Source organism: Ornithodoros turicata, chromosome 7 (assembly GCF_037126465.1).
Source record: "Ornithodoros turicata isolate Travis chromosome 7, ASM3712646v1, whole genome shotgun sequence".
In the NCBI taxonomy this organism is placed as follows: domain Eukaryota; kingdom Metazoa; phylum Arthropoda; class Arachnida; order Ixodida; family Argasidae; genus Ornithodoros; species Ornithodoros turicata.
Genome location: NC_088207.1, coordinates 4,181,248 through 4,208,861, shown reverse-complemented (window position 1 = coordinate 4,208,861; position 27,614 = coordinate 4,181,248). Strand labels below are relative to the sequence as shown.

The 27,614-nt window shown below is 46.1% G+C and overlaps 1 protein-coding gene and 1 long non-coding RNA gene across 3 annotated transcripts in view; one reads left to right on the top strand and one right to left on the bottom strand.

Annotated features, from left to right (window-relative positions):
- Positions 1 to 2,286: 2,286 nt before the first annotated feature.
- Positions 2,287 to 27,614, top strand: part of LOC135400171 (uncharacterized) — a 66,955-nt gene continuing 41,627 nt past the window's right edge. Inside the window, exons 1-4 of one of the 2 annotated variants that reach the window (XM_064631910.1) lie at positions 2,287 to 2,458; positions 11,025 to 11,099; positions 19,035 to 19,067; positions 21,230 to 21,271. In XM_064631910.1, the coding sequence (XP_064487980.1) occupies positions 2,414 to 2,458; positions 11,025 to 11,099; positions 19,035 to 19,067; positions 21,230 to 21,271 (195 nt within the window). In that variant the 5' untranslated portion in view covers positions 2,287 to 2,413. The remainder of the gene's footprint in view (positions 2,459 to 11,024; positions 11,100 to 19,034; positions 19,068 to 21,229; positions 21,272 to 27,614) is intronic. The other variant, XM_064631908.1, reaches the window with a different exon arrangement.
- On the bottom strand, positions 25,124 to 26,593 carry LOC135399475 (uncharacterized). The gene is made up of 4 exons (XR_010424292.1): positions 26,412 to 26,593; positions 26,078 to 26,155; positions 25,762 to 25,914; positions 25,124 to 25,659 (listed from the first exon to the last, which is right to left on the bottom strand). It is a non-coding gene; the product is annotated as an uncharacterized LOC135399475 (long non-coding RNA).

Below are 27,614 nucleotides of genomic sequence, written 5' to 3'. Positions count from 1 at the left end.
CCTTACCCGTGGTGCTCGACAAGTATCTTACACTTCAATCGCGCGTTTATTTTGAGGCGTTGCACACTCCCGAACACCCGCCGTGCGCATTAGTGCAGTACACTCTGGGATGTGCTACCAGGTGGTTCGTCGAGAGCCCTAGCTTTCGGCCTAGGTCCGAAGTCCTGCCTCATCAATACAGTGCCTGTGTTGATGTTGTACGGCGTTTGGGACTCCAGCTTCCGGACGCTGACATCCAATTATGGGCTGTCAGCGATTTTTATACAGCTATCTGGGAGTTGGAGTCTGGTCTTCCTGTTCCTTCGGTACCGACGAAACTGTCTTGGCGTCGAATTACGGCGGGCTGGCTTGATGCCCGCCGCGCCAGCCTTCAGTGGAAGGTGGCCCACGGTGTTCTTCCTCTTCGTGAGCGACTACACCGTTTTCACATCTCGCTCTGACGGTTGCACGTCTTGCGGGATGTGTGAAACCACAGAGCAGAGTGTTTCAGGCGTTGTCGTGTTCCTCTTTTGCTGTGGCGCAGAGTAACCCAGATATTTCAGTTGACGACTGTCGCCTGGGCCACCGTACAGTTCCTGGAACCGTTGCCAGCTCCGCCCGTTTAGCGTAAAGAATTAGCTTTATTAATTACCGAGATCAACTTTCAAATTTGGATCCGTCGTTGCCGGCTGGCTTTCGGTTGCGCAGACTTCGGATACGCAGCTATATTTCAGGCTGTCAGGGCAGGGCTTCATAGCCACATTGTCCGTGAGCAACCACTGTATGGTCTTGTGGAGTGCTCTCGCTGCTGGCTGACGTCTACTCGTCTTTTCCGCCATGTTCAGGGTGAGTGGCAAATCGTGTTCTAGCCAGCTCGCTGTGATCGTACTGCACTCAGCAGCGGCTCTCCCGTGTTTGGATTGCTCCCGTGTTTCGTACTGACCTGGTGTGGTCAGTACGAAAAGCAAACTCTCCTAGAGAATGTTGTTATCTAGCTTGTAGGACTGTAACGTAAAGTTAGTATCTGTCCAAAGGGGACTACCTCCATATAGATAGCTCTCCTGCTTGATGACAATACACACGCTGTTGATGACAATACGCGATGGTGACCGAGCGCGTTTCTGGCATCGCCTGGTGATCCCCGCATCGGAACGGCGCTCATTGCACGAGAGCGGACGGCGTTACGATACTGCGATCCAGGCAATGCCAGCAGTCCGCCGAAACTTCAGTATCTCATCAACTTTGCCAACAAGTGCACAAGTACTCACTGTTCAAAGTTGTGCGGTATTATACGTGATACACAGGCAGGCAACACAGTGCATGAATTACCGCATTTCTTTTTTGTGTGGTGCTTGCCACCAAAGTGAAAATGCGAACCTGCAGTTCCTGCAGCACGTAGTACCCTACGCGATAAGATTTAAGGAATCCTCTATAGAATACCCTTTTCCAAAATGATATTTTCAATGGATTACGCCCCTAATAAAAGTGTTGCTCTTAAAGAACCTATTATAGGAGTGATTCCTATATAATAGACTTCAGTAAACGCCGTACTAAAATACACCAGCCACTTTGGTGTGAAAAAAGGAGTCAGTTATAGGAGAAGCAGTTTACTCAAAAAAGGTGTAAAATGATTTACTGTGACATGCGCGGCATTATGTCAGCATATGTTCGATAGCCTCTTAAAATAGGATTTCGCCGCATATAGCACGCTCTCAGCAAACCACCACTTGGGCGAACACGTTCTGGCCAATATATGTTTAAGAACGGGCGCAGTACCCCTTTTGCTGACACTATGCAGTTATGTTAGTTGATAAAAAAAAAGCATCCGGACCCGCGCATTACATAAATTCCAGGGGGGGGGGGGGGCGGTATCACGAAATTGATATTCTATGATACTAGTGTTCCAGCCTCAGAACATCAATTGTCTCGTGGTGGTTATCATTCCGTGCAATGGCTGAACTTCACCGTGCTATGTGGTGAAGTTATGTTTTAAGAGTGCAGAGTGCAATGACTACAATTTCTCTTCGTAATAAGGAACCTTCACCACGGCGCCGTGTTTATGAGTAAAACGTGCGCTAGTGAGGCGTAAATACCGTGTACGGCCTGCTTAAAACATCCAATTTCGCGCGTGTTCGTTCGCTTTATGTACGGGCTCCCAACACCTGGACAGCAACCACCGTTGAAATTACCCTGTGGCGTTAACATCGCTCAGTATAACAGCAACTGCTCAATAAAGTACGAAAAGAAATTGGGTTCGCCCGGCTGACGTCACGACTTCAAATTAGTATACTCGCGCTAATGCGCACCACCTGCGTGAAGAGAAACGGCGAGCTCGTTTTAATAACTCACTCACAAATGCAGTAACTGGTCTGCAGGGCACCCCTTTTGAAACTCGTTTAGTTTTCCTCTCGCTGCGTGGCATAGAATTTTCGTCATGTACGCTTCGTTACTACTGCTCTTAGTGTGGACACTCATGCTGGTAAGCAAACTTGAGAAGATTAGGTTCAGAGGACTCTACTGGGCGGCTGTACAAAGCAGTATAGTACGATGAAAGATTGAGGTCACTGAAAAGAATGACCAGCTGTAGGACTCGGACCCACACCTTCTGGATTACCGGTCCAGCGTTCTACCAAGTTTAGCTGAAGGGCTTAGCTCAGTTGGTAGATCTCTGGACCGGTAATCCAGAAGATGTGGGTTCGAGTAATCACTCTTAATTTTTTTACATCCTTTAGGGTGTATTAAGGGTGTAATCCATTCGGGCGATAGCTCATTCCCTTTAGGGTGTAATATAACACCCTTTTCCACAGGCTACACCGTCAAAAAACAGGCTATAACCTGTGGAAAAACAGTGTTATAGTGCACCCTAAAGGATGTGAATTATCGCACTTTTGGATTACACCCCTAATGCATACTAAAAGGTGTAAAATATTAAGAACCATACAGTTGGCTAAGCTTTTCAATGACTTCCATCTTTCATGATTAATTTCGTAGGTAATTGAGTACGTACGCAACGCCGTTACCGTAATCGAATCGATACTCTATGTTCGGCAACACAGTGTGGGTCGCGATACTTTTTTTTTCTTTAAGTAGATACCGGAATAGTATTTCGGCTACAAATTTGTGGTAACGCGATCTCCGTGTCGTTACCGATACATATACTCTCATAGTGCCCCCCCCCCTCTTCTGCACCGGCCATATTTCTTACTTTTATTCATTGTCACTGGTTCGCCTGGCGCGTACCAGTGTACGGTTTGGAGAAACCTCAGTAAGATGGCAGACGAGGAGTTTGAGCGACCCCTATTGCAAATTCCAACCAACATATCGAAGAGTCTGTATATGCTTTTGCGATTCCAGTTTTAAAGAGTTTCCATGCCGAAAGAATGTTTCCGATATGAGTTGCGCCGTCCCTTGCAACGACGTTATGTAAGACACTGGTATATACTATAGTGTCTTTAGTATCGTCCATGTATTGACCTAGTCCACATTTCGTTGTACACTGGAAGTACACGAATGCGCGCGAGCCTCAACGTTTCTTCTTCTTCTTAATAGACGATTTCCGAAATTGCATGGATGGCCCACCAGAGAGCGCCGTGTTGCGAAAGCCCCGCTGCACCTTGGGATTTAGTTTTCATGATTCAGAGAGAAGGAGAAGAGCACAAACGGTTTCGGTTTTCTTTCTCCTTCACCTCCCGCACCTTCAAGAAACAGGCAGACGAGCACGAATGCAAACCATTTCCCACAACACATTGCGCGATGCGCGTGACTTGCGCGACGGAGGGCCCCCGTGCGGAGCACAAGGGCAATATCTGAAATCGCCTATTGTCGGGGATACCATGTATTCTAACTCGTTTTTACCATCCTGATGATCGCACCTCATTAGTCCTGGCCAATCTGCCTTACGGATAAGCGCCATCCCGCTCAAGGAGCAATAACAACAACACCAGCGACATCCCCAGAAGCGGAAGATGGGAAAAGCGTCATAGCTTTCTGATGTCACGTGAGCGCCAGCGCTCAACGTCACGTCTTCACGTACACTGCTAACCGTGGGGAATATCCTGCTACACAGCCACCAGATATTCCGTAGCAGACGTCAGGAAAACACGCTGACGGTGTCGTCTGCTAAATACGCAGTACGCCACTCCCGATATTCCGCACCGTGTGAATGTTCAACATAACACGAGACGGAACTTCGGCTCTGTGAGAAGTCTTTTGGCATTTTTCTTTCACTAGAATATTCCGTGAGTATGTCGCTCGTGTCAATACACGGATGAGTTACATTTTGAAAGAACAGGGTGCTTATGGAGGTCTTTAAATCATGTTATGCTGTGTCTTGTGCTGTCTATCTGCTTTTGTATGTTGCGCTCTATATCATTTCGCTTTAAATTTCTTTCACAATTTACGGAGGGGTGTGGTAAGAGCGTAGTTCGACGAACATGTCATGATCACGTCTTTTGTACTGATTTAATTGTTGCCAAAAGGGCCCATAAGAGAGGGATTATCCCCAACGAATAGAGGGCTTTACTATTGTGACGACAGGTGGCGGGTCATACGAAGATGGCGCTTTGGCTACTCGACGTCAAGGCGTCATCGCGGGCCCAGCGACCCCGTCGAGAGACACACGGGAACATAGAGGTGCGAAGTAGGAAGCCCACTGCTACGGGGTGCTATCGTTGCGGGGACGCTGCGGACGATAGAGGCTCTCTTGGTATGTGGCGGCGGCGGTAACTCAGGCAACTGGCATGAGCCTCACGCACTAAAGTTTTGCTCGGCGACCGCAGCGCCAACTCCCTCCTCATGTGAAGCGCCCCCTTTCTATAGATGGTCGCGTCCGGTGTGTCCTCTGCCTTCGTTGAGCGCGGATGTCATCCCTTTTGTGGAAGTCATTGCGCCGCGATTTTTCAGAGCCGCAGTTTAGGCGATACATAGAAAGAAAGACGCACAATAGGATCCTCAACTTTTGGCAGGCCCCAGGCAGTTTGAGGTTTGTGTTGTGCTTGTGTGCTTCCATGTTCCAACCTCAGAACCTAAATTGAGTCATTTACAACCATAGTTTTTGACGCTCTATGGTCTCAGTCGCTTTTGCGCCAAAAACCTCCCATTATCATCATCATCATCAACCTCTGAAAAAACTCTTCCGTCATGTTCACCAGATGCTTCCAATTTGTGTCTTGTTTATATATCTCGACCATCTCTATAATACCGACCATAACACTCGCACCTAGCCCCAGCGCCGCTGATTTAGTTTCGCCAAGCGGCCGCCGCACGTTTGTGGCGCTGAATACGGGACCCTCGGCAGACGACGCATGCTATGCGGATACCGTCGCTGCCGTCATTCGCGTTTGGCTCTTGGCTGGTTTCCACGCGGTGGGCAGTGTTCGTCTCCAGTGCAGGGTTTGTCAGACGTGAGACGTGATGGTGTTCTGCACGGTCCCGCTTTGCAAGTCGAAGAAGGCAGGGTCGGACCCAAGTAGTTCCTTCCACGAGTTCCGCTCAAATGCTGCCTTACGGGAGAAGTGGCTCGAAATATATCACGGGGTCCTGACACAAGTAACTTCATTGCGATTGTTTCTTTCCATACGGTGTGCTTTTATGGACGGCATTGCGTACCATAAATAGTTGTATCTAGTAGCTGACTACTTTTTACGCATCTCTCTCTGAAAGAACGCATGGTAAACTGTGGCCTACGACTAGGGATGGGCATAAGTACAACCTTTGAATACTTAAATATAAATACAAAATAATTTGTTGAAAGTGGTGTTTAAATATACATACAGTATCTAAACACCATAACTACTATCATAAATAATGTGAGGAAGATGTCATCTGGAACTACAGTAACGATGATCATAACAAATCAGGAAGGAAAAATAGTATTTATTTGTTAGATTATCATGGTAATTTTAAAATTACAAGTCTTTTCAAGACTGCATCACTTCGGCGTCTTGTGTTAGGCCGTACAATCTGATTCGCAAAAGACATCAACGTCTTCGCAGGTGCCGATGAACAAAGGCTTGCATTAAATTTGACGAATATGCTTGGTACAGTTTGGGACAAAAGTTTACGGAACACGCGAGCGACGTACTTTTTCTCCGGTGCGACACCCTAGCGGCTGCCGGAAGCGAGTGAGTTCACTGTTGCGGAGGGGTGGAAGGGTGCGCTGTTAGCGACACATAGCGGTAACTTGTACTTCCCAGGCACGCATAAGCGACACTGGAACCACCACTGTGTGTCGCTAACAGCGCATCTGTCCACCCCTTTGAAACAGTGAACTCACCCGATTCCGGCAGCCGCTAGGGTGTCGCACCGAAGAAAAAGTACGTGGCTCGCGTGTTCCGTAAACTTTTGTCCCAAGCTGTACAACAAGGTAATCAGCCGCGACCGTTCTCTCCAACAACAGGAAAAACTCGTCATCTAAAATCGTTTTTCGGCTGCATGTTAGCCCAAACACTGCGCCCTTCTTCCCTAAAGGCGCTCCCTAAACGCGCCCTTCTTCCCAAAAGGTCAAATGTGCAGCATATTTAAGACATGAGTCAGTATATTTTTAGGAGTATATACTTAGGAGTATTTATAAAGTATTTACAAGGATAAATACCCCCTAACGGATATTTGAATATAATTACATACGTGTCGTTTATATACCGGGTGTTTCAGTTAAATCCCCGGGCTAAATAATTCGCGAACAGGTGCACCAATCGACGAACTTTTTTTTACAAGTATCTGTCCGATACCACCTACAAGCTACGCACCGTGTGAATGAGTGGGAGGCGCTCATTATTTAAATAAAATTCAAACGAGTTTCGTAGAAAAACATAACTTCTAAAGCAGGGCGCTATCGGCATTAAATTGGGTACTACCCCTTTTGGGACCTTCAGTGGACACCTTTTAGAGAAAAATCTGCCACCGAAGCGGGTCATTTGTTGCAGTAATTAATTGGTTTCGGTTTACATATTTTGGTCGCAGCTGGTCGCAGTGAAGCGCATATATTTTAAGTAGTACTTTAATTACAATGTATTTAAACACTGCCCATCCCTGCCTCCGACAGACTACTCGACAGCGTGTTCACGGCATTTCAAGGCCGAAGTTTAATGATCACGAAGTTGAGGTGGCCTTGCATCTCCCACGAGTGCGAAAGGAACACAAAGAAGGCACCACAAGGTAGTGTCGCAGAAAAGCCACCATCAAGAAAAGTTCTCAAAGTGGCTTCTATCCGAACAGCTTAATAAAGGTTAGCAGAGCCTTGTAATGGCAGACCGAAAAAAAAAGGACCGATAAGTAGGAAAACAAAACAAGCAACTGCTGATTCAAAACTGAAGTGTTTGCTTATACAACAAATTCTTTTGGACGCCATAACTGGTGTCGGTCATCTTTTGCCAGGAACAGTTTCTTCTTACGGTGGTATTCACCCATTCTCTGTAACTGCTCTGCATGTTAACATGGAATGCCTCTCACGCGAAACGTAAACTCTGAACGCGCTTGCGTCTGACAATCATAAACGCATGAGAACTGGCCCAGCACACAAGGTGCTGCTGCTAAGTTTATGTGCACGATGTGCGGTACATAGTGCGTGAGTTTCACAGTGTTGCATGCCACCTTACGCTTCAGAGCACAGACCATTTCTGAGTATTTTGTTTCATAACTTTTAGCTTTACATGGACAGAGGACCTGCGACGATACACAAACATGTACGCAGGAAGAATTCACCATAAGGACCACTCATATTGCACACAGCTGAGCTACAACAGGCGCTCTTCAGGGTACGGCAATTGGCACCCCTGGTGGGCTCTCCGCGCGGAAATACGGCACTTCCGCTCCTCGAGCCGCGGACGGAAGTCCCATAGGCGAACGGGCGAGTGTTACGGTCGTGTATTGGTCGTGGTATATATAAATATATATATATATATATGTGTGTGTGTGTGTGTGTGTGTGGGTGTGTGTGTGTGTGAATTACAAGAAATGTAGAAGAGTGTGTGATGAGAGTGAATTCGTGTCCCGTCAGTGAATTTCCACACGATGACGTAAACGTAAATTTTTTTCGCAAGTGCTTTGTTGTCACGAATGCGCTGCAGTGCTTGCGCCATGGTAGTGAATTTCAGTGTACATGGTACACAAAGTAACAGAAATGTGGCGTAATGACCAACACTCCAATATCTGCAAAATGCTGCGCTGGAACACAACTTCATTATGGAGTGCATAACGTATAAAAGAAGGCACCTCCGTAATAAAATCGCACCTTCATAAGAAACACTTTCTTTGCTGATACCAAAGACCGTAGCAAACACATGCATACTGCAGTTACAAAAGCTTTCATTCTAAACATTATTGTGTAGCTTATGTCACCGTCATAGTAGCGTACAAAAAAATCACGGTGTTAAAGGGGCTATGAACTCTACTGAGCAGGCCCGCCGACTGTGCCGGTTCCAAACAGCGATTTTAACTTGTTGACTTTCGTATAACCGTTTGTATAAATCAATCTGACTGGTTCGTCTCTTCACCAGATGTGGCACGCTGCTCGTCAACCATCATCTCAAATGACAATGTTCTCGCTCCTGATTTGTTGATAACGGGAGGCGGAACCTATTGTATACGATTACGTGCAGCATTATGGCTACGAAATAGGCTCCGCCTCCCGTTTTCAACATATCAGGGATGAGAACGTCCTTTTTCGGGATGATAGTTGGCTACGAGAGTGCTATGTGGTGAAGTGCGTTGAGCAGAACGTTATATGTACCTCGGCGTTGGCGTCTGATTGGGTGCTACAATTCTTCAAGTGACGTAGCAATGGATAGAGGTATCCTGGATGGCACTGCGTCTACTCGCCCGTATCCCCCCCCCCCCCAAAAAAAAAGAGTGAGTTTTTGCATTAATGCTGCACACGTTATGAAGGAGAAGAATTGAACAATAAATTGTACGTAGAATTACGAAACGTAGAAGAACAGTGTTAAACATATTACACCCGTAAGTAAATATACCTGAATATAGGAGTTCTTACCTCCTTTGATACATACTGCAGTTGCGAACGCTCCGTTATACGACTAAAATAGTAACGTTTTTTTTTTATATTATACGTGTTCAAGAACAGCCGCGAGGGGCTTGCTGTTGACGCACGCTCATAAATTTCTGCATAATGCTGTAGACAACACAGCCATAGGAAAAGAGAGAATACAGTTACGGCTTAAGACCCTACGTAATCCACTACAAAATAATTAGAGCTGCAGGATTCCGTAATGCACTCGTAGGTCACAGCACATATAGAATAATATTGGTGGTAATATTGGTACGTCATCAATAATATATTGCACATTACAGATACGCGAAACTAGAACTAGATATATGAGCGACGGACGGCATAAATTACATGCAATACTGATCAGAAAAACTACAGGATATAGTAGCCAGTTGTGTCATCGCCACTGGTAAAAGTGCTTGCTGCACTGGAACGCGCCACCGTTCTTCGTGCGTAGCGTACGGAAATACGTACGCGCGGATTTCGAATCACAAAAACTGTGTATCAAAATCACATGGAAAAGGGTCTAAACTTCACCGGCCCAACTGTCAAAACCATATCGGTTTTAGGTATTATGTAATATTAACCATCGGTTAATGGAGCGCCAATGCACTGTGACAGCGTCCCTCGTGCAGCAGTAGCTCCTCATATCACAATCAGCATCCACTATACACAAACCAACAATAACTGTATCAAAATCAATAGCGCCGTTTATCCTCTTACTCCATACTGCAGTTGCAAACGTGTTATTAACTGACCAAAAAGTCAAAGTATCGTATCAGAGTTAAAATGATCTGCGACGCTTCGACTGTCGCTAAAGCACCGTTATTATTTTTACAACGTGTTTACACAGTCGCACCATTTACACCATTTTTACACCGTATTATTTTTACCGTGACGGCATCCTCGCTAGTACGCTCCATGCGCTGCTCGCATCGCCGCCGCCGTCAGTCCCACATGGATGGCACTCAGTGTATTGCTCTGTAGACGAAAGCGTTCTCGGCGAACGCAATGCATCCTGGACAGGTCCTGGTCGCACGTCACAGCAAGCGTAAAGGCACACGTGACCTTAAAGATGGCTGCGCCCGTGATCGGCGGCCAAACCGTTTGTAAACAATGCGGTTGTTGTTTCTGCGCGACGTTTTGAATGTCTTTCGATCATGGTCATTATTTTTATCCGATAATCTCGCAGTAAAACGCGCAGTTTTGCACATAAGGCCTCGTAAAGTTGACGACTTCCAAAGATGTGATGACGACCGCGCGTTACGACTCACTGTGCCGATGCGATGTACTTAAACTAATGAGAAATGAGCTACCGCGTTGCGGAAGAAGCACCGCGTAGTTTACGCTGGCAACGACGGAAATATGTGGCAGGCGGCAAACGGCATGTAAACAAGGTCACACGACCTCAAAATGACGTTTTCTATAACGTGCGACCAGGACAAGACGGCGGTTTTGCCAAAGACACCCGCTTCATGGTAGGTATAACAGTGGCGGGCTTGTGTCACCCCTGTGGTCACTACATCTCGGACGCCCGCAGCGCCCCCGACGAGTAACGTGAACTCCCTACTTAGCACCCCTAACCACGTTCTCTCTCGACAGAATCGCCGACCCCGTGATGACGTTATGACGTCAAGTGGTCAATGCGCCATCTTCAGGTGACACACATTCTGTCGGTGCCCCGGACTCGATAGGTTAAGCCCTATCTTGGCAACAACGCCCGAGCTTGGGCAGTTCCGTTAGCGTGCCCTCAGTGTATATCCATGTGGCTTATAGTACCATCCTGTAAAGGTCTTGTGATGACCTTGTTGTACTTGACCCGTCTTCCCTCTGTCCCTCGCCGTCCTTTCCCTCTCAATTTTCCCACGTCTGTGGTGTATACTATATACGTTCCCTATTGTGTGTGAAGTAAATGATGCAGTACCGTTCTTTACGGCCGCAACTCATGCTTTTTTACTGCACCATTGCGTTCCTTAGGAAGGTACTTCTAGCTTTTTTTATGTAGTCCTCTAAGTACCACATATATATCTCTTGTACGCAGAGCCCTGGGACAGCCATCAGCAGTGAAGAATTTGGACTGCATTACGTCAAGGCTTATTTTGATGCCATCGGTGTCGTAAGTTGCAACCACAGTTTTTAATACACCCTTAGCACACCCTAAAAGGTTCCCATTAGAATGCGATAACAATTTCACTTCCAATCACGTTCTACGCTATGTTAATTTTGTCTACTTGTTATCATAATTCAAACCTTTGATTCATTCCGTTACCAGATTTCCATCAAAAATATACAGGACTCTTTCTTGCTTCGGCGCTAACGACTGTGCCTCGTTGCAGCTCGTACATCGTACAGTCGAAAATTGGCGGAGCTGAGCTTTAAAGCTCAGCTCCGCCGATTTTCGACTGCGACAGAATGAAGCCATGCTTGGGCTGTGCGTTCGTTTCCGCACAGGGAGCATACATGTGAAAATTTTTCACCCATTTGTTTGTAGTTTTTAAGAAAATAATTTTTTAAATTTCCCTGGCACGGCGGTCCTGTGGTCGGCAAACCCTGACCAATCCCGGCTTCGTCCTGGCTTAGCCGCGCTCGTGGCTTGGCTAACGCCAAATTGTCGATGCGATGGCGGAGATCTATGGGCGAAGGTGAATGTTTTGGGTGTGTTCCGTGATAATTGCTGTCGTTAATAGCCTCAAAGATAGTTTTGCCGGTCTTCTTTAACGAGCCTTACAGGATGGCCTCATTGTGCAACGACGGCCGTCGTGAGCGGACATTCTGTGCCCGCACTGTGCTTCATGCTACCAACAAGACCTAACACCTATCGTGTGACGTACACTTACGCATTCTCAATAGCTTTGGCAGCGCACTATGCGCGGACTTGCTGCGCGTGCTGAAAGCACCACCAAAGCTATTGAGAACGAGAACGTGCTCGAAGACGAAGTATTCCTTATGAAACATGATAAAACGGTGCGGTGGTCACCGATAGCTCGTGACAGCTATTTCAGCACGATACAGAGGCCATGACGGAGTGTAAACACAAACTGGTTGCCAGGCAGAGCTGGCTAGGTGTGGCTATCCAATCCGCGCAGTTCCAAGTATGACGTCACAAGTGGAACCGCCGCCCGGTAGTTTTTCTCAAATTTCTCACGAACGAGTATGGAAATTTGGAAAGCAATGTGCGTTTATGAATGAAGTTGGGACCACGGTTCTGAATATCACAACGTCTTCATACTTTCGGAACAGCAGCGGAGCTGCACTTTAAGACACCATAATATACGTAACTCCAATTGCTGTGTATCTCATATCATCTTGCACGGCGGCGGGTGATGGTTTGCATAACTATTGAGGAATGCCCTGAAAGAATGCATTCTGTGCCGGTAACCTGGTAGATAAAAAGAAGCATGAAGCACAGGAAGAAACGGTGAAATTAAACACAGGTCTACGTTTCTTTTCTTTTCTTCGTTCTTTTCTAACTTTTGTGGTTCATGAAGTGCCGCACTAGTTAATTATTCTAATGCGCTGAGTTCAAACATGACAACGAAATCAGCCGAAGGTATCGACTTTCATGGCACTGAAGGGTTTTCGTGTCGCCGCTTCGTAAATGTTTGTGGAAATATGCAACGCATTTTAATCATTATAAATTTTATAATACAGTTTACTTTTACAAACGTGAATCTGTACACAGTTTCTTCCATCTTTAAAGCTTATTTACAGGCAGCATGGCTATAATTAAATATAAATCAAATAATCAAATAAATAATATTTCAAATAATCAAGTATCTGAATGCCATGGAAAATCACAGAAAACTTTCACCTTGATGGTGATGGTGATGTGATAAAGAAAAAAGTGGGGATAAAACTTTCACATTGTTCACTTGCTCCTCGGCTCTTCTGTACTTGTATTAAAATACTTGTATTGAACCATTGGACTATGTCCAGAAGTAGATTGCAACTGTTAAAATGAGCAGTGACAGCAGTGTGGAGAGTCAACTTGTCTCAAGCGGTATCCCCACTGCGCTGTAAAAGCCACATCGAGGCGGAATGGGCTTGAACCCATCACTGGAGAACCAGCCTGTGCCCTGCTTCGTAGACGAGGTTGTAAGCCATTAACACATCCATCACCAACTGTGCGGATAAGCATCAGATGCTAGAATTTTCAATTGCTAGCAGCGTAGACATAGATTCAGTGAACACAACCCGTTCCCGCGGGATAAGATCAACGACATGCTGCAGAATGAAAGGTATGGCATAGAGTTCCGCAGCTGTGGAGGAGGTTTAATAAGAAAGGCGACGGCCTTCCACTACGCCTTCGGTTGGGATGACCAATGCCGATGCGGACTTGCCATTTCGAGGCTGAGCGCCATCGGTGTATGCTGCGGCAGAGGTAGGAAACTTCGCGTCTACCAGAGCATAAAAACGGGCTCGAAAAACTTGTGGGGGAACCTGACCTCTTCGTTCCAGCTGGTCGGTTGCCACCCGTACCACCCACCGAGGAAGGTGAGTGGCACAAGAAGGAATCAGGGGGTCGGTGTGAAGCCTTGTCCGGCGGCGTGTCCTCTGCCCAACTCGATGGAAATCGCTTTCAGCACGGTATCGAATTTTCCCGAGGGAAGTGGTTGACGCGCACGCAAGCGTAGGAAGTGCCGAGCCACTTCACGCTCACGGAGAACGTCCACCGGGAGTTCACCAGGTTCAGCCAGGGCTTGCCGTGTTTCAGACATTCTGAGAATTCCAAAGCAGCGGCAAAGGCTTCTGGCAAATAGGGCGCCAAGAGTATTGAATGACGTTGTGGAAATTCTGTGCAAGATTGGAAGGCTATAAAGCACGTACAGTAGGCCTCACCACAACCGCGTGAACGGCTAGAAGGGAGCGCTGATCACAGCCCCACTTAAAGTACTGGCATCATCAAAGACGTTTATTCCTGGGATCCATACTCTGTATTCACACGAAGGACATTCCCCAGAATACAGCGGAGAATGCAAAAAAAAAAAAAAGGTCATAGCTTTCTGCTGTCACGTGAGCGCGAGCACTCAACGTCGTGTCTTCACGTAGACTGCTAACCGTAGGGTATCCTGCGACACAGCCACAAGATATTCCGTAGCAGACGACAGGGAAAGACGCTGACGGTGTCGTCTGCCAAGGGTCGTCTGCTATGAATGGCGCCGTATGAACTCTGCACGTAACATGGGATGGGACGGGACTTCGACTGTGTGAGCATTGTTTTCGCTTTTCGTTCCACTAGAATCTTCCGTGGGGATGTCGTCCGTGTGAATACACGGATAACCATAGGTTTCTTCCCGCTGTGCGCACTGTGGGTCAGGAATAATGGGGGGCCCAGAGGGAAAGCCGACGATATTGAAGTCAACCAGCTCGCATGGCGTAGCGGTTAGAACGATCGCCTTCCATGTCGAGGCTGGGAAGTGACGCGGGTTTGTTTCCCGGCACCGGCTGTGTTGTCTGAGGTTTTCCCTGGGTTTTCCGAAGACTTTCCAGTCGAATATCGGCACACTTCCCCCTGAAGCCAGCACAGGATTCCCCCACTCCTTAATGGTGCCCTCTCTCCACGACTGTATGCCGCTCATAGGCAAAAACCCGGATTTAAAAAAAAAATAAATAAATAAAGGATGAGGCTCTTGATAATTATTAACGAAAAGTATCTGTTCACGTTTCTTTATTGGCTCGCTGGATTTTCTATCTTTCAACTACAAGTAATGGTACGTTTACACGTGCACTCTTAAAAGAGAAGCTCGTGGCATAACGGATCATTAAACAGAAAGATCACATCCGATATCCCGAATAGGCGAGACGACTCTTCTCGACTATTAAAGGGACACTAAAATGACAAAGTTTCCCTTTGCTGATGTCGCTACCTTGACACCAACAGAAAAGGAGCGGAATTCATCCGCTGCGTCTTTCGGGATTTATGAGCTGAACGAAATGAAACTGCAACACGCGCGTTAAGGCCAATATCCATGGAGCGAATGTAGAGCGAAAAAGCTGCGAACTTCGCTCAGCGTCGGACGCCCTGAGCGAGGCGTCAAAAATGTGAGAGTTCGCTGGCAATCCATCCTTGCCAGATACTTTCGCCAAGTGTCTGCGATTCTGGAAGCGTCAACTGCAGATGAACCAATGAAAGCGCCCTCCTGCTTCGAATCTACGCCGGCTAGGTCTTGTCGTCTGCAAGTAGTCGTCTGCTCTCGTGAGTCATCGTCGTCGTGGTCGTCGTCCTCTTCTCTATGGGATGCTGTCGTCTGCTCGCTGTTTCGCCTATACTGCATTGCAAGAACGCCAGGCATTCTCTGCTAAGAAACATGTTTTCCTTTCGTAGTAGTGAATGTGCCTTTCGGTACGTTACTGGGCACGCTTTTTTAGGCAGTTGATGGATTTAGTTGCAAAATTTGTGACATTAAATGCAATGTTTCGAGCAACTGATGAACTGAGCAGCTTTCACCTTGACAGTGACATCAGGGCGTGACTTTCCGACGCCGTCCGCTAGTTTTTCCACCCATGGAGCTGGTGACGGCGTACAACTGTGGGCTGAACGCGCGTGGTAGTCTGCCGCGCGAACTTCGTTCAAAAAAATTCGCTCCATGAAGGTTGGCCTTTATCCCTCCCAAAATGCCGGATGAGGCACAAATTGGTTTCAACTTAACGACCTCTCTCGATGATTGGATCGATCGTTTGCGCGGACCAATCGGAGGGCCTTTCCTCATTGTGGAGCTTCTTGCGTATAGGAGAGGGATAAAGCGTCAGTTGTGGCTTCTTTCGCTCATATATCACTAACGACGTATCAGTTTACTCTAGTTCCTTTTGCGCTGGTGTCAAGGTAACAATTTTTTTTTTAATTTCGCGAGGAGAAATAATTGCGTTCTGGTGCCTTCTAGTGTAATTTTAACATTACGGTTGTGATGGTGATGGTGCTGGTGAAACGGCTCGCCGTTGTCGGCCTCACAGATTTGGTCAACGTCACGACTGACGCCCTGGGCCGACTTCTAAGGAAACTGTGCCGACATATGTGTGAAAGCGTCTGAGGAAACGTTACTGCGTAAGTGTCACATAAAGCCGTACGCTTCCCGTTGTAGACAAATCAGCGTATAGAACGATGTCATTTTGATGATGGTTGGGAAGGGACCTGTTATGCAGTCGATATCTCTTTTAGGAGTGTAAGCTTAGTCTGCCAATATTTGTGTGGCGATGCGCTGCACGCGGAGCGGGCTACGAGTACGGGATCATTTCGATGACCCGGGGTCTTGCGCACTGCGCCGGAAACATTCGACAAACATTGCCGGAGGCAATGTTCAGCTTACCCATATTGTTATTGACCTCGACTTCGTACGATAAGTATTCAAGATATGAAGGGGAGGTCAGATTGAGGGTAATAAGGATACCGTGATGTTACCCGTAAGGTTTGTCTGCGCAGTGTGGCGACATGTTGCACGCGCCGCAGGGTATAGAACTGCGGATAATTTGGACCACCTGGGGTTCTTTTGACGTGTGCCGGAGATCTCCGACGCACGGTGCTTCAAGCAATGTTTACCACCCCCCCCCACCCCCCCAAATGTTGTCAAATGTTACTTCGTAGTAGACAGTGATGCATTCAAGTATATACATGGAGTCCCAGCTAAATGCGAACAAAATATATACATCACTTTTTCCGAGATGACATCAATTGCAATATAGCATATGCCGAAGGGCACCCCTCAGGAGAGCATTAGCAAACTCCTAAGGCAATGTCTTAATTAACTTTCAATACTTAACTTTTTAGTTATAAAAGCTACGAAGTTGTCCCAATGACAAGAAACGATCTCTTCGGTCACCTGATAGCGCAACCGTTTTCAGAACAAAAATCTCTTCGATAGATCGTCCGAACAAAAAAAAAATTGTGAAGGAACACCATCTTTTTCTTTATTTTCTTTGTTGTGCATCTTCGGAGACACGACTATCCTTCAACCACAATGTGAGAGGGTGAAAGGGCACGCTATCGCCTCTTGCGTCCTGGAAGAAGATTAAAAGAGAAGAGAAAACACAACCCAAGATAAGGGCAGTTCCGCTAGGGTCACCCGATACATTTGTTTTTGTTTTGTTTCCTCAATTTAAAGCTCATCTTCTACGCAGGAGGCGGCATTCTGCTCCTTCACCCACTCACACTGGAGGTAAAGGAAAGAGGCATCTCCGAAGATGCGCAATGAACAAAACACTGAAAGAAAAAAAACGTGTTCTTTCACGATTTTTTTTCCGGACGATCTCTCGAACGGATTTTTGTACGGAAAACGGCTCCGGCATCAGGTGACCGAAGGGACCAGATTTTTCTTGCTGGGTCCACTCCGTAGCTTTTATAATTCAAAGGTTAATTATTAAAAGTTGATTAAGACTTTGCCTTAGGAGTGTGCTAATGCCCTCCTAATGAGTGCCCTTGCGCGCACACTCTGCGTACTATAGCGTTGTCGAAGGTAATGTTCTGGGATTATAATGACGATTAAAGAGGAAATACAGGCTTTCCGGACATCGAGGGACTTATCATGCACTAGAATTTTATGTCAAGCTAGGCTAAACTAGCACACCTCCCTAGCGACTTCCAATGGAGCTTCAAATGATGTCATCAATTGTCTCATGTTGAACTGATGCCGCTTGCGTCGATACCGTCGTATGAATGTGTGTATGAGTTAGCAAAAATGTAAGAGTGAAAGGAGGATGAGTGGGAGAGAGTGGCTGGTTTGTCCCTTCTGATGACGCGCCATTGAAAGTCGCTGGGGAGTTGTGTTTGCTTAGCTCAATTTGTAGAGCCCTGGGCCGGTAATCCAGAAGATGTGGGTTCGAGTCCTACAGTTGGCTGACGTTTTCAGTGACCTCCATCTTTCATCATTTACCTTGGGGGAACATTTGGCCGCGTGTATTGGGTGCAAGGCATTACTTACTAACGTCAAGGTTACGATAAGGTGATGAACTTTCTGGTGACCTAGGTGCGCTGCTCGGCAGTTCTGGGATCTTCGACAGGAGCAGGAAGGGGAGAGGGTTGTTCTATTATAAAAGGGGGATGTTTCACAAATAAAAGTCCTTGGTTGGCAGTGCTGTGTTTGTCTCGTCCTTTGTCCTTTTCGTTACCCCATAGCAATGTTTTTTTTTTCTTCTCCCTTTTAGTATGGATCACCAACCCGACCGGATTATAACTTCATTTATTTGTACAAAATAGCTTTATACACGCATTTTAGTGCATCAAGTTCGACGCACTCCATTGCTCTCAGGGCCAATTCTGCCATGGCGACGCCTGAAGCGACGTAGCGAACGGGCGACGGAAGTAGAGGCGCATGATTTTCATGTTCCCACCACAGTGGCATTCCGTCGTCCAAAACATGCGACTACTCAAGAGGCGTGCCCTTTCTCTGTCACGTTATTGGTTGCCAGTGTATCGTTCTCGCCACCTCCCCCGACGTCGTGAAAGCGACCGTCGGGCGTCGCCAAGTGAGAGCTGGCCCTCAATCTCGTCTTCAACGTCGCTTCCGACTGTGGCGCCAACCAGCGGAAGGAACGGAAACCGATATTGGTCATATAAAAAAATGTTATAGAGACGCCGTTTCTTTTTTTCTTTTCTTCACGAATTATTCGCAGTAATTTCAACGGAGTGGCTGGACTGATATAGTATTTTGGTATAGAATACGTCGTCCGATGCATATTTAAGTTCCCGAAAGGCAATATTCTTTGTTCTATCGTCATTAAAAAGCCGAAACTTTATCCTGGTCAACCCTGCATATTATTCGCAGGATATATCCCTCACCAGGAATGCCTTCACGGTATGTTATGATGGCTCCTGTGTGCGCACGGTATTGGAAGGCTCTCTACCGCTGATCTCGCTCGCCACACACAAAGGAAAATAACACGGCTTGTCCCCACATAGCATACAGCGTAATATGTAGGAAAATGTGGAGACTGTGCGTGCAATACTGCGACGAACAAATTATCAGTTTTAGTTCTCAGTGATTCCTGGTTGTGCGGTATCGATATTACACTATCACGAAACGTTCCTCAAAATCCACTTTGTCCTTCTGTATACTTCCAGGCTTTGGAGAACTATACACAAGCGGCAGAAAAGGTAATTATCGAAAAGTCAGTAGTACAGGCTCCAGCGAAAAAAAAAACAAAAAAGTGCCAGCAAGCGCTAGTATGGGGATATGGAAACTTGCGCCATGTTGGATAGAAATGTAACAAGATAGTGATTCTATTCCTGCCGATCAAAAGTACCAACACGTACTGACACCATTTCGCTGCATTTATCTTTTTGCTCTCTGCCGTATTGAAAATCAGCTGAACCCAATGGCACAGAAAAAAAAGTAGCAATTGCCATAGCAATACTGTATATTTATTTGGTAATATTCTCCTCCCTATGTTTGCCTACCCAATCCACGCGCACGCCTTGCAAATGTCACTGAAAGCCAGTTGCGGTTGCCGTCCGACAATGCTGCATGCTCAGGAAGGCCTTCATGCCGCTACGGGCTTTGAAGTCCCCTTCCTTTAAAGGAGCATAGAATTGACATTTAACGTGGCTCGAAACGGTGCTTCATCTGTGAAGCTGTCCGCTAGGAGTCACCACGCAAAATATTTTCGCTCTGCGGCGTATTGTCACTGCGCAATAAAATTTACAAAACGCAGTGGGGGAAAGCACTTCGCGGACGAGAGACACGATTCCCGCGTGACGTAGAAAGTGCTCGGTGCCTTTTTTTCTTTGTTTTGTCTTCTCGGCTCACGGATCGCTTATACACATGCTTGAGCTGTGCCGTTAGACGTCATTGGCCACGTGCCGGAGCCCTTGGTACGTCACGACGTCTTCTCGTTCGCCCGTGCGCTCTGGAGAGCACGTGCAGAAGATTCTTTTTATGTGTGCCGATTAGAGCCTCGCGCGTACTCTGTAGGTCACCTGCGCGTTCGTTCAACGTTCTTACGCAAGAGCTCGTTTTATTCGTTGCAGAGGACGTCGCAGCGAAAAACAAACAGTATTTGGGGCGTGACTTCTCTGCTTCTTTAACGCCTCGTCAGTGATCGCCTGACATAGGTATAAATTAGTCGAAAGTTCTAATGGAAGTGTGGGAACTGTAGAGTCTAAGCGTGTATATGCACCGCAGCTTTCTTTTTCACGGCGTCCAAAAACAATCCAATTCTTAAGGCAACATAGAAGTGACGCCCAAAATACTTTTAGTTTTTCGTTGCGCCGTCTTCTCCAACACATAAAATGAGCTCCCGTGAAAAAAAACGATGAGCGCCGGTGACCTACAGAGCACGCGTAGGGCTCTGTTCCGCACACCTTTAGAAAAAACCTCTCCACATCCAAAGAGCGCATCGGCGAAGCAGAAGTCGTCGTGACATATCACGGGCTCCGGCACGTCACCAGTGACGTCCAACGGCACAGCTCAAGCATGTATAAGCGGCGCGTGAGTCGAGTAGAAAAAACGAAGCAGACAGGCACTGAGCAGGTTCTACGTCACGCGTGGCTCGGGTCTCTCGTCCACGACTGCCTTGATGAAGAGGGATGAAGCAGGGTGTCGAGCCATATGAAATGTCACTTCCATGCTCCTTTAAAGGAGGTTGCAACACTTCATCTCGAGTTATTCCCCATAAACGTAAATGTAACCAGGTTTACATCGATGTGAACCTGTATTCCATGTTGTACAGTAATGGACGTTATATACGCGTAGAAAACAGACAGAGCAAATATACCGGAACTCATGCGTCTCTGACGTCACAGCAGGTCTCTGAGAGGGAGGAAGCGCGGTAGAAGTCACTTGCTTACAAATACCAATGGGAAAGGCCGGAGCTCTTAATGTCAGAGCTTAACGCGTGCGTGTGTTTAAGGGTTCCCATCTCGCCAAGTACTGCACACAGGAGAATAAATCATTTCCCCCCTCAGTGTTCCAGTGTGCAATACGATTTGTGCGTGAGATAATGGACCACATCTATGAAAGTATCACAACCCCTGGAACGCGGCAGCCATTCCTAAGAGTCATCTCCGTGATATTTGCCTGCACACATTATCTCTTTGGTTCAATGATAATGCTGATCCTCGAAGAGTGTTTGATATCCGTGCCACTACCCCATAATGTGGTTCCTGTCCTGTGCGACATATCTAGGGTTCTCAGAGGCGCATCTATACTGGGATGACAGAGCAAAAACACTGTGACTTCCCGCATGATCCTAGACTTGGACGCTCCGCCCTTCCAGTTATATCAATGAACATAGCACCCTTGTCTTATTCCTTCCAAGGTCATCGATTACATGGCGAGCGGCGTGAACGCCTTTATAGAGGTAAGATAATTTCCACGTTTATGTTTCCCCAAGAGATGAGATCCCCCAGGTAGAACAATGTACTGAAAGTCGAGTGTAATAAGGGTGCACGGTATGTGTCTTATCAATGCTTTTAGTTTCACGAGCCTGTTCAAGGCCTTATATCCACCTACCCATTCACCCACATTGCACTCGACTTTCAGTACATTGTGCCACTTGGGGGCCGTCTGTGTAGTCTCGGGTTTTCTCTGGCACTTCCAGACAAACGACGGCACGGTTGTGTTTGCGGCGCGGAGCTTTTTCTGTGAATAAAATGCGCTTGCAATTCTTTCCTTCTTGCCTATAATGCTGAATAACTATTTTCGAGAGTCGTTCAGTACCACCTTAAAGACTGAATTAAAATCCTGAACTCTCTCCCATACAAAATGTTCTTCCTGCGGGCCGTAGTAGCCCCCTCTGTGTGTGTGTGATGCAGGGGGGGTATTGAGGCACCCTAGTGAAAATGTAGTTACGTTTTAATGACGATACAGATGTACAGAAAGAGAAGTCGTTAGCGCTGAAACTGGCGGATCTGTTCTGGATGCGCTCAATGGACTCGGACAGATAACTTTGTGAAGGGTCCCACACAGAACAGGCGTACTCCAGTTCTGGTCGTACGCAACAAGTGTGTCCCAGATGCTTTAGGTGAGGGGGTGCTCTTTTAAATCAACGCCTACTGTATTAGTAGAAATGTGTTCAACGTGACTGTTCCATGTACTGTTGGATGATACGGAAACGCCAAGATATTTATAACAGTAAGGGAAGGGGATGATCGTGTCATTAATCGTGTACATAAAATCATCCGCGGCACGAAGACTATACGATGACCACATAAGGGAATATTACATTTATGTGTAGGTTTAATGGCACACTCTATCGAAAAAAAGGCGTGAAAATGCGGTAACTTCTACACCTAGGTCAACGTAGCGTCTGATAAGGGGTGTAAAAGGGTGGTAAAAATCAACTATCATATCTCTAAATTGCTACAAAAAGGCGTACGCCCTCATCGCTCACCAAATCAGAGCGGTAACCCTATCATTCATAGATAGCAGATAGAATATTTTCAACGTTTTAGGCACAACATATGCGACAACCTATTTCCTCTTAAAAGGTGTAACTGCTCCACCCTTTTTGCTAAGAGTACGTGTGCATTGTTACGCACCACTCGTGTACACGTTCACAAGGTCGTCTTGTAACATACGCTGATCAAAGGAAGACACAATTTTTGGGTAGATAACTGAATCATCTGCGAACAGCCTGACAGTAGACGAAATATTAGTTGGTGCCCAGGCAGCACAGCGCGACGACCCAACGTCGGTGCGCCGGCGGCGACCGACCCGACCGGGTCGGCTCCCGACCATGGTCCGGCATACGGTTTGCAACACGGGGATGTTAATGGTCCGTTATCGGCAGCCTGTATCGTACCCCAACGATTGCCCGAGGTGCAGCCAATGCACACTTGCGGGTACCTCCTACCCCCCAAACAAGAGTTAATTTGCGCGATTTTTAAAAACAAAATCAATATGTCATTGTAGAAAACTCTTTATTGCATCATAGTCACAAAATACATGGGTTCTTTAATGCATCACTTCACCAGCAATGACAACAACAACAACAACAACATAGATGAATGGATGATGAGGATGTGGGATGTTTCCCTGCGTTGAGTGCAGGACACCAGCAATGAAAGAAAGAGAGTTACATTGAAAGTATATAACCACCAGTCCCGCATATGTACTATTTACTTCACAGATATTCATTTAACACAGATTATATGGAACAGAGATAGAAGTTGGAACTCGTTACCAGTTAAGTTCTAACTGTTGAAAGATGGAAGCCACTGAAAAGGTTAGCCAGAACATAATTGTAGGCCGGTTCCACGTTAGCTCAGACAGGGACGTCCCATGGACCTTCTGAATTTTCATGAGTTTTCATATATATTTAGACGCTCATCGCAGATGATGATCAACATTGGTAGAATTAATCATTCGAATACTTTCCGTGCAAAAAATCGAGAAATCCAGCCCTGAATTCGATTGTTGCAATTTTGCCGTGTTTCCACGTGTATACATCCTGAGTCCTACAAGATATCGTAGTGCATTTTTTTTGTGCTTTAGTATACCTACCTGCCAGCACTCCGAGCGCAAATTTAGGCGCACACGTGGAGCACTGTATCGTATAAAAAGCGGCGAACATGCTATGTCGCGCACTTTTGTTCAAACTTCGACGCTTCTTGCTCTGGCTGTCGATATCTCCGACACGTTCGTACGCAGTGGGGCCGCGTTTTAACGCGCTAATCAGTAGTATACGCCTTTGGAGAAGAAGTTTTTGCGTTAGGTGAAAGGCCTAACATCGGGCCATATCCTGGGAAAATATATACGAAATTAAGTGGGACCTTTTTGAGAAATACACGCGCAAAATCCACGTTTATTTCGAAATATGCCTAAACATTTGCCTATTTAAGCACATGCCGCTAGGAAGTATATGCAGGATAGATATATCAGATGAAAGAGCATTAAAAGATGAGTGAGCTGATACCAAGTATTGCGATCAGGGACATCTATAGCCAGAGATATCAGGCGTTGAAATCAGGACAAAAGTGCGCGAAAGGGCATGTTCGCCATTTTTTATAGCACACAGCGTTGCACCTGCGCGCTAAAATTTGCTCTCTGACAGCTGGCCTGTATACATAATAAAGCAGCATAAAAAAAAATTCACAACAGTATCTCTTAACACTCGGGAGGTATACGCGTGCAAACACGGCAAAACTGAAATATCGGAATTCAGGGCCGGATTTTCTCAATTTTTTTGCACGAAAGCTATTCGGCAAAAAAGTTGATCATAATATACGATAAGCTTATAAATATCAAAAATACTGAAGACCCAGGAGGTCGATGGGACCTCCCTGCCTGAACTGACGTGAAACCGTCCGGTAACTAAATTTCAAATGCAGTTACACGTAATAAAACGTAATGCAAATTGACGTGAAGTTAAGCTACTTTAGAAATGTAACAGGTTACCTTCAAGTTATTTGCTACTCAATATATATACTTTTCAGCTCTTGACCTGTCTATATGGTTAATTCAGACCTTGCTGTCACAATGGGCGATTCAAGACGTTTCAAAATAGTCTTGATATACAAAAATGATATCAATATCTGCTACGACAAAAGAAGCCTACATTTACGAGCCTCTTTAGGAAGGGATTTGATGATTTTAATCTCGTAATAAGGCACATGAAAAAGGAGCACAAAGCAAGTTTATGCTCTACGAGTTGTCCCCAACATACATATCGTAGAACTGTGCAAAGTTTTAATCCTGCTACTCAATGCCCTCTATCATTATCAATACACTTCTAATCGTTAAGATGCGCGATACCTGAGCTTCCTAATGCTCGGCTAAAACATAATTTGTAACATTCACCGTGTAACAACACCGTGTAACCGGAGTTAGTCGCGCCATGCACGTGCCATCTTTCATCTCAAGTCATGGGGGGAGGACTCAGCCTGCGATGTTTGTAGACCAGGATTGAACAAAAGGAACGTTGAACATTCTTCAAGTTACTTTGACGAACTTAACCCCCCACCCCCCGAAACAAAAGAAAAAGGGAAAGGAACGAGCTCTTCAAGAAGTTACTGGAGCCCAAAAGCAAAGAGCTATGCAAAAAGTTACTGAAAATAGCTAAGCAGAGTAGCCTAGTTACGGTATCGAGTTACTGGTAACGAGTTACGCCCAACAACATGGAACACGTGAACAACTTGAGAATCCGTACTACATGTGGCATGATCTTTCTATACCTTCTTTTAAGAAAATTGAAGAAATATTCGCGCACCTTTGCTAATACGAGGACAACATAGAGACAATTTGGGAACCACAATCTAAGGAAAAAGGCGTGAGAAGGTGGTAACTTCCTTAGTTACCTCCTAAGCCAACATGATAAGGGGTGTAAAAAGCTGGTAAAAAAAATTATCATCCATCCAAATTACAACAAAAAGGTGCACGCCCCCCTCTCTCACCGAATCAGAAGCGGTAACCCTATTATTCGTGGCAGAGAGTGAGGTAGCAGGTAGAACTTTGCAACCTTTTAGGCACAACATATGCGACAGCTATTACCTCCTAAAAGGTCCACCCTTTTTTCTGAGAGTGCAGTATGGCACATGTAGTGTGACTCGTACCCTTGTCTTTAGGAGAAATATTAATGTATCAAGAAGATGCCTTTTCTTATGGCTTTCTTGCTAGGAAGGCCTGTTATTACGGATACCTGAAGTTCTTTTAAAAGAAAAACAACACAGCATACCAGACTGTATTCCTTTCAAGCAATCATCACAGCGCGATAGGTCATAGTGTTGTAACCGAAGTGCGGGGTAGATTCTGAAAGTGGAAGATAGCTCGAGGTCAGGGTTACACTGAGAAAAGTACACCACACCACATGATGCACACGTCATTGAATACAGACCAAATAGCCAAACTTACAGTTTTCAGCATGACATGACAAGATCCGCTAGAAAAATCTTGACCATCATCACTGGCTCTGAGGCAGAGAGCTGGTGGTGGGCACTTCGGTGATACCTTCATCAAGGCATTGATTCCTTTAAGCACGCTCTGGTAGTGGTCCAGCATGACATTCTGAATGAAAGATCAGGATAGCTTTCATCCACTCACAGTTTCAAAGAAATTGACATATCATGCGTCGATCACATTGCGCAAACGGATTGAAGCGGAATAATTTATTCGCTTCGGAGGTTCCTTTTTTTCTTTTCTTTTATTTAGACTGACTCCAAAAACCAACCTTGAGCTGAAGTCCTCCAGCATTCCAGTTTTGTACGCACGCAGGAGATGAAAAGCACAGCTGCAGCACGCAGTCATCCTGAGAAATAGGTACATTTCGTTTGATGTCAAATACACAATACATACGATTCCACACTTTACTGAACCATATTTTCACCAAAACGGAGTCCATTATCCTAAAAGCAACGCATAAACCACAATGGATCACTGAAATCGAAACTATGCGATGCTAAGTTTCGAGAGAAGCCTTCTAGAACGCTGTCACTCATGTTGAAAAGCATCTATGAGTAACATTTATCAATGCGAGGAATACCACAAATAGATATAGCACTTACCACTCGATGAATCGCTTAAAAATGTTGGAATTCCTCAAAAGTTTCGGGAGCACGGCCGGATACATTCGTTTCTCGCAGCGAGAGCGACGGGGACTCCGACAGTGCAAACACGGCTGGATGATCGAGGAACATCATTGGCCAGATTCGAAACTGTCGGTTACGTGATTGCATCACTCGGCGCCTGACTGTCTGGAAAGAGAAATCCGTTGCTGCACCCCGGTCATGTGACTGATTATCGTGAAGTGATCAGATCAGCATCGGGGAGCGATCCTATATTTTGGTCACATGACCAAGGTCAGTCCAGACCGGGAAATGATCAGAGCAGCACCGGGGAGCGATCCTATATTATTGTTTACATGACCAAAAGGAGACCAGAGCGGGAAATGATCAGGGCACGGTCGGGGGACTACCTTATCTTCTCTTATGTTCTACCTCCTCAGTTCCCACACCGCTGGGAACCAGTCGGGCACTATTGCCCGTTCAGGAGCCGGAGCTCCCATTGCGTTCCCATTCTTTTCCCGAGGGTTTGTGCTGCCTGGGTGGGCCATTACTTCATATCAAGAATAACAGGGAGCCTAGTACACTCTAAGCACAAGTGGAGCAACTTTACTCATTTTGGGGACTAAATGCATTGACACCAAAATAGTCCCTTTCGGGACTGTCACAGAGTGGAGGCTGCGTTTCACAATCTGTTCTAAGAGTCCCAGGTACATAGCTCGTGTCCATGCATGAAAATACTCTAAATCAAAAGGTCAACCATGATATATCCAGTCATATAAAATCTTGCGACATACGTTTTGCGAAGAAAGAAGCGCTGTTTCTTACTCTGGGTGGGTGGAAAATTGATAAGTCGGCTGAGTTATGCAGCCATATGCCATCAAATTAGTTGACCAAGAGCACATATTCACGTAGACTGTTTCATTCGGAAGGCCATTTGCCAAGTTCAGTGACAATTCGCGCTCCTGCGGAGTAAATGCCGGGGTTAATGGACTAAAATTGGGACTAATTGCACTCTAAGGGACTAGAAGCTGCAATTACTCCGCTTCTTGTCTTATGGTGTACGGAACCTTGGGTAATGCATGATTCAATATACAGGGTGGTCCACCAACCATGATAGAAATTCATAGTAAAAAACGTGGGCCCCGGAGATACATGCGGTCAAGGGATTTTTTTCTGCCAATAACTTTTACCACATATTGGTAA